Consider the following 7,716-nt stretch of genomic DNA (forward strand, 5'->3'; position numbering starts at 1 on the left):
CCTTCTCTATGCACAGTCTCTATACACTGAGCAAATGGTCACATGGGTATGACACATGCATTTTGTCAAACTCTCTCAGAAGTTTCTTGTGGATTGCTCTCAGTGACCACTCAAATACATGCACGTGCTCGACATGTAGACACGCGCACACACGGACACTTTAAAGAGCCATACTTCACAGAAGCAGTGTATCCTGCAGGACTCTCCAGGAGGTCTGAGGTTCCTGAATCAAAGTCTCAGTGCAAACATACACTCAGAATATGAAACATCTGTCTCTGCCACTGCCTGGCTTCATCAAAATCTCTAACAGACTGCAGGTAATTATCAGGTTGTGGTTTGGGCTTCTATCATCATCATGTGATGTGATGTGATCACTGATGCTGTACAGTACTTCATGCAAGCTGCAGATTGAATGCCAGTGAAGTTGAAATAATAATTTAAGTAGAACATGAACACAATTTTACCCTGTCTTTGTCTCGTGAATTTTCTGTGACAGATTAGATGAGAGAACAGTGGGAGTGTGTGTTAGTGGATGTGCGAGTACAGTTTAAAACAGCCCAGGCTCTCATTCAAATTCAGATTGTGATTCTAATACTGTTTGTTAAACCTCAAATAGACATTTACATGCAGGTTAAGTGTTTGTTTTTTTTCCTTCTTCGGAGTGGTTTCTAGTGACTGCAACTGCAAAATAAACTTCAATTTCTGAACACCAAATGGATGCACACATGACAAACAAGCCGGCAGAAAGAGACCAACTTTCAAAGAGATCAGAAAACACATTGATCCGTGTCCAGATCACTTTAACCTGGCACCACTCCCAACCTGAGCCTGGCGGCAGAGGTGTAGAAAGGTTCAAACAACTGGGTAAAGGCTGACTGGGTACTGGATAGAGTTCTGTCTGATGCCACTGGGAAGCAACAACAGCTGAGACGTGACGGACAGCATTTTTTAAAGAAAAAAGGACAGAAGCTGCATTGTAAGTTGCCTTTTTCTTACATTTTTTTCAGTGACCTCAGTAAATCAATTGCAAAGTTATATGAGAATGAGATCCAGTAGGAGTAGACTGACATAGACTTTTTAATAAAGCCACTGAAAGCTCCCTTTATGCTTTCATCAAGGCCATGTTCGTCATTATATCCGCTTTGGCTTTCTTGATGCCGTTACTTTAATTTGTTTTTATCATCCTAAACCATATGGCTTTCTATCATTTTCTCCTTTTTTCTTTAATCTTTTGTGTCACATTTTTCTTTGTTTCTTCTTCCCTTCATGTGTTCACCTCTCCTGACCCCCCCTCACACTCTCCTCTCAGTAGGATGATGTGGTGTATGCGCCGTCGCTCCAGGACAATCTGTCTGTCCTTGGCCTTCATCACCATTTTCCTACACCTCTTCCTGGCACTTGTCTCGCTTTCCCTTTACCACCAGCCCTGTGACCACCCGCTGCCACCCAAGACATACATCCTGAGAGACCTGGCACGCACCAACTACACCTCTGTGGGGATCAGAGATGTAGCTGAGCCACCAACCGATACTGCACAAAGAGATTCTTCCACTAGAGATGCCAATAAGGACACCAAAGGTCATCCTGCTTTAATCAACATGGCTGCCAGTGTGGCCCAACATGACACCAACAGAGCAGAACCTTTGGATTCTGGGCTGTCAAAACTGGAGGCGCTGTTTGACCATCCTCTTTACAATATGCCCAGACCTCCTATCCCTGAAGAGGACTGGCTGCTGAAAGTGAAACCAAAGGTCAAGGCTAGTGAGAAGAGCTCTCAGATGTGGTCAGTCTTATACAGATAATGTGCAAAAATACTGTGTGTAAAAGATTTCTCCTTTGACACCAAATCTCATCATTCTCTCAATCAAACTTCCCTTAACCAAACACACTTTATTTTCTGTGAAACTATCAAAGTGTTTGCTCCACAGAGAAATGCACACAGCCTGTATTCAGAAACTGAGCCTCAAAAACAAGCCGTCAGGACATCCGTAACTTTGTGATGTCACAACTGTACAGTCGCTGCCCTCAGCCATGCCCTCAGCACAGCCCACCTGGACCCACCATCCAACCTTGTTGGATTTGGTTTCTCTGAGTGTTTACCTGAAATCTGCTGTATTTTTATTCAGTCACTCAGAAAACAGTCAGCCAATCAGAAGAGAGGCACAGAGGCGCTCTTTGTGATGTCACAACAAAACAGTCACAAGCCCAACCCACTTAGACCCACAGTCCAACCTTGCAGGATCTGGTTTCTCTGAGTGTTTACCTGAAATCTGCTATATTTTTATTTGATCACTCAGAAAACAGAGAGGCTCAGGCTCACTGACCTGCTGTTACTAGAGCTCCAGAGAGAAGCCTGAGAGAGGAGCTGTAAAACTACAAATACATCTATGGCTATCAAAACGTCAAATAAAACCCTGGAAAAGTGTAAAATATGGGACCTTTAACTTATTTCAGCATCTTTCATTTGCCCTGTCCAATCCAATTCATTTTATCCCACAAGGGCTACGATGCAGCTCATCACTACCCAGTACATGCAAGGCTTTCACCAGATGGGTCAGACTGTAGGGAGCAGATTTGATCTCCTGTTGTCGAGGCCGGTTTATTCTTGTTACAGTGCTGCTGCTATAGATTTCTGTGGTGTCTCTGCAGGTGTGTACAGAGCTGCTGTATATTGTGGGTTGAATGTGCAGCACGTCTTGAAAAGTCTGAACAAAACAAGAACAATATGATCCAAGGCCTTTGCAGACACCACAAGAAATTGCTTGGTTTCTTACGGATGCAGCTCACAGTTCTCTTTATAACTTATTAATTTCTCAAAAAATGTTTCAATTAATAATATATTTAGTCTGTTAGCCATCACCAAGCTGTGAAAAATTCCAATCACAATTGTCAAGAGCCTGAGATGACTTCTTAAGACGACCAACAGTCCAAAACCCAGAGTTTTCAATTCCATAAAAAATCTGCAAATTCTCATGTTTGAAAAGCTGAAACAACTGACCGCATAAATTATCAAAATTGCTGCTGATTAAATTTTCATGGATCAGCTATTTCATTAACTGACTAAGCATAAGTTTCAGTTTTTTTTTTAAATCTAATTTTATCAGTAACGGAAAAATAATCCATTTTTGACTGTGAAGCTGAGAATTAATATCATGATAACACGCTCTCCTCTGTTCCTTCTCCCTCTTTAACTTCCCGCCCCATCACTCCCTCGCCTCCGCCCCTCTCCAGGGTGAGCGCCAGCCAGGACGGCTATGAGGACGTCCAGTGGAACAGCAGCAGTAGCAGTCACCCCCCCTGGCTGCACTTCCACCTGGGCATCTCCCGCTGGCAGCTCTACCCCCATCTTGACCCCAACATGGAGGCTCTGACCCAGCAGCTCGCCACGCACCCCATCGTCAGTGCAGGTCTGACACCTCAGTTTCTCAGCTTGTGTTTTGATTTGAGCGATCAGTGTTGGCGCAACGTCTACTTTTTGTATTTGTTCAACAGTTACCACAACATGGTCAGAGCAGAGCACAGAGCCTGATACTGCTGCAACAACAACACACATTGATCATGCATGACAGCTGAGGAGTCAGACAAACAAAGGCATGATGTTTTTCAAGTAGATAACAGGAGGATCAGAGTTAGTCGAGAGGATGACTCAGGGAACCTCTTGAACAAATTAGTATTTTAAAGACTCCTCTCGGACTGCAATCTGCACAAAAATTATACCATGACTTGAAAAGAAGAAGATCTAACGGAACCAAAAATAATTTCCCCCCCAGAACCAAACCTGTGGGAGTAAAGGTGGGTGGGTTTCAGAGAAGGTGGAGGCAGGATGAAGGGGTTGTTGTGTGACATCTCAGGTGTAGGGTTAGACTTTCAGATGTAGATTCACTTTGAAGTTCTCCTGACATGAAAGCTACTGTGAAGCTTTGAGAAGCCTTGGAGGCTCAGCAGAGGATGGATGGGAATACATGAGCCACTGCTGGGCATGTAGTAAACATCTCAGTACCAGTCAGTCATGCATGTTTCTTTACACTTTAACTTTTTCACTACGTACTCTGTTTAGCTAAACTTATGAGGACAGGACCTCGACAGCATAATGGTGCTGTAAGGACGTTTTGGTAAGAGAGTACGTTTTGGCTGGGCCTCATAGTAATATAACTGACAATGATAATTCAAAGGTCCCATATTTTATTATTCCTTTTGTTATTATTTGATCTCCATAGGAAGATCTCAATGTATTTTTACTTCTCCTCTGTCAGGCTTCTCTCTGGTGCAACGGGTCAGTGAGCCAGAGCCTCTCTGTTTTCTGACTGATTGAATATAAATATAGCAGATTTCAGGTAAACTCTCAGAGAAAGATCCTGCAAGGTTGGACTGTGGGTCTGGGTGGGCTGGGCTTGTGACTGCTTTATTGTGACATCACAAAGTTACAGAAGTCCACTTTTAGGCTCAGTTTCCGAATACAGGATGTGTGCATTTCTCTGTGGACTGATCACTTTCATACTTTCACAGTAATAATATAGAACCTAGACCTGTTTCATAATCAAAAAAGACATGGAAAGCTTAGTTTATACATTATGGGACCTTTGAGGTTTTGTGGTTAGAATAAGGGCTTGGGTTAGAATTGGTAAATTTATTTGAAAGCACAGACTATCACAAGTAGAGGAGAATCTTAAAGTCAGCATACTTACTCATTAATATCAATCATACAGAAACATCTCTCTTTTTACCCATGTTTATTGTAACAATAAAGCAATAATGTTGCGACAGAAGTCAGTACAGAAATAGGACCTCGACAAAACACAAACATCAGCTAAATCAATTTGCCTTTCCACGTCATCTTGCAAAGCTAATTTGGAAAAATGTGTTATTTCATCTTTCAAAAGTGACATGGCCCTGCACAGAGGGTTTTTTGTTTTTGTTTTTGGGTTGAATTTTCACTCAACCTTGACCAACTATAAATAATTTTAAAGCACAAGGCCTCAGATTCTATTTGTGTAATTCATTTTAAGGCCCTAATATCACAGTGACAGCACTTGCTTATTTTATAACAGCAGTGGGTACAAAACAGGGCAGTAAAATAAAAAAAGTAAATAAAATATGAAGTAACAGATGAGAAAAATATCATTTTTTACATGATTTTGTCTCTATATTTTTGTATCACCTAAGATTAACTCTGACTTTTTGAGATTAAACTTGAAAGAGTTACCTTTTATAAAGAACCAGGATCATGGCTGTAATCATGTTTTTAAGAACAATTAGCATTTTATTTTTGGATTAGTGCAAAAAAAGTTACGCTGGTTAAGATGATGTGTCTCCTGAGAAATAGAGATATAGAGGGAGGTCAAACAAAAACAAAAATGAAAAGAAGGAAAAGAACATTTGCAGATTAAAAAAAATAACTGTGTAAATGTATTTGAAATCTGTGGCAAACATATATAAGTATAAATGGATACAATATACAGAAACCTTTCTAGCTTATTGTACTCTACTTAATGCTTCTGCGAATATATTATATCATGTTCCATTATGAGACTGGGTATGAATGCAATGTATTACAGTGTCCAACCAAACACAGCAGAGAGAAAAAACAGTGGTGTGTATCCACAAACTGACTGAATTGTGTTGTATCTTGGTGATGACGCACATACTTTCTCTTTATAGTTTGCTTTATGTGTGTATGTGCATGTGTGTGTTCCCCATTAACAATCAGTGTGTTCAGTCACAGCATGGCATGTTGCGTGTTTGTGTGTCTGTGTGTCTGCGCACTGTGCGCTTTGTTGCTATGGTAACGTTCTCGGCGCTGTTTTTCAGTGCAGAAGTCTGGTGGGACACAACTGAAGCTGGTGATGTCATTTCCCAACTATGGAAAAGCTATGTTCAAGCCCATGAAGTGAGTCGCAAGGGGCAAATCCAACCCCACGATCATACGTCAGAGTGTGTGAAACACCGAATCCTTTAAATCCTCTTGAAATTATTCCAATAAATTGTGATGGGAAACTGCAGATGACGCAAAGTCAACTGAGAAATATATTGTTCAATAAATATTAGAAGGAAAGTGTCTAATAATTCATGAACTGATATGTCTGTGAGAAGATTAGTCCCAATTTATGGGGAATGGAAACTTCTTTCAGCCATGTGTGCATATTCAAGCAACTGAGTTTGTAAAAGAGGTTTCACTTGATGAAAATGTGTAGTTACTGCATGCATTATGTCCTGTGGTTTGACTCCCCGGCAGGCAGGAGAGAGGTGACGAAACTAACTACAACCTCTACTACTTCTCAGACTTTGAGAGACACAATGCAGAAATTGCTGCTTTTCACCTGGACAGGTACCGAGTTCACTTTTTAATCTACAGCATAACCCAGCTACAGTGAACACAGTGCGTGAAATGGTGGACAAAATGGCCACATAATGAATACAAATTATGTAACTCCGTATTGAATTTTCTTTCTCCTCCCCTCCCTCTCTGGTTTTCTCTGTCTGCCTTTCCCCACTTGTCTTTGTCCCCATCTCATACTCTCTCCCTCTCTGCAGGATTTTGGGTTTCAGAAGAGTCCCTCCCGTGGTTGGGAGGCTGGTAGATGTCGTCAAGGAGATCAAAGACGTCACGACCGACCGCAGGCTTGCCCGCACCTTTTTTACCTCACCTGGTACCACTAACACACTCCTCAATTCATTTACCCTGCTAAAAACGCCCTTGTATGTTAACTGATTATGAATGTCTTTCTTTCTTCTCACTAATAACAAATACCCATAACCTCTTTTAACCTAATTTTTCCTTTGACATTTTTTCTCCCCCCTCTTTCCTATCCTCTCTTTTCTCTCTCTCTCTCTTTTTCTCTCTCTCTCTCCCTCTATCTCTATGCTCCTCTGGCCCCCCCTAGTGGGAAATGTGTGTTTCTATGGCCAGTGCACATACTACTGCTCAACAGAACACGCTGTGTGTGGTCGTCCCAGGAACCTGGAGGCCTCCTTGGCTGTCATGCTCCCAGATCTGTCACTAGCCACCCGAAGGTCTTGGAGATCCCTCTGGAGACGCTCCTACAGTCGCAGCAAGCTGGCAAAGTCAGTGGGTATAGGGTCTCCAGTCAGAGGCCTGACGTGAAGTGATTCAACATATCCCCTTAGCACGCCTCCAAAAACAATAAAACCATAACAATAAAATGATCTCTGGACCTAATTTAGTTTTTCACTGTAGGTTACAGCTGCAGTTGTGTCGCACAATAAATCATCATTAATTACTGTCACTCCGTATGAATTTTGAGATACTAGCTTCCACTGGCGCTACACTGCTGGACTGCTTTATGGTTCAGCATATACAGCGGTCAGGATGCACAAACGAAAGCTTGGTAGAGCGAGTTGAAAGTACAGTTTTACAGAAAAATGAAGCTGAAAACACTTTGCCTGAGGAGTCAGAGGTTTTCTTTGTGCAAGAAAGTGATGGAAATACTAGAAATGTAGTCTTCATTTTGAAGAGCAAATGTCACGTCAACCACAGGTGCTTTTGATTATGGTAACTATGCCGAAGGGTGAACAGTACCTGTCTGTTTCAGGTGGGAGACAGAGGCAGACTACTGCTCGACAGTGAGAAAGACCCCACCCTACAACAAAGGCACAAGACTGGTGGACTTCATAGATATGGTCATTCTGGACTTCTTGATGAGTATGTTCCTACTGTGTACACTGTGCTATGGAGGCAGTAATGGGTGAATTTAAACT

At 41.9% G+C, this 7,716-nt stretch overlaps 1 protein-coding gene across 1 annotated transcript; it reads left to right on the top strand.

Annotated features, from left to right (window-relative positions):
* The first annotated feature begins 868 nt into the window (after positions 1-868).
* Positions 869-7,102, top strand: LOC139636086 (extracellular serine/threonine protein kinase FAM20C-like). The gene is made up of 7 exons (XM_071503772.1): positions 869-976; positions 1,310-1,783; positions 3,232-3,407; positions 5,809-5,887; positions 6,233-6,325; positions 6,532-6,647; positions 6,882-7,102. The coding sequence occupies exons 2-7, from the start codon at positions 1,314-1,316 to the stop codon at positions 7,100-7,102; spliced, it is 1,155 nt and encodes a 384-aa protein (XP_071359873.1). The 5' UTR covers positions 869-976; positions 1,310-1,313.
* Positions 7,103-7,716: the final 614 nt, after the last annotated feature.

Source organism: Trachinotus anak, unplaced genomic scaffold (assembly GCF_046630095.1).
Source record: "Trachinotus anak isolate AG129_WGS33_773 ecotype Australia unplaced genomic scaffold, CSIRO_AGI_Tana_v1 ptg000019l, whole genome shotgun sequence".
Taxonomy (NCBI): Eukaryota; Metazoa; Chordata; class Actinopteri; order Carangiformes; family Carangidae; genus Trachinotus; species Trachinotus anak.

Coding starts and splice junctions, on each gene's coding strand:
- LOC139636086 (XM_071503772.1), top strand. CDS start 1,314: ATGATGTGGTGTATGCGCCGTCGCTCCAGGACAATCTGTCTGTCCTTG. Junction 1,784..3,231: donor GAGAAGAGCTCTCAGATGTG/GTCAGTCTTATA, acceptor GCCCCTCTCCAG/GGTGAGCGCCAGCCAGGACG. Junction 3,408..5,808: donor GCACCCCATCGTCAGTGCAG/GTCTGACACCTC, acceptor GCTGTTTTTCAG/TGCAGAAGTCTGGTGGGACA.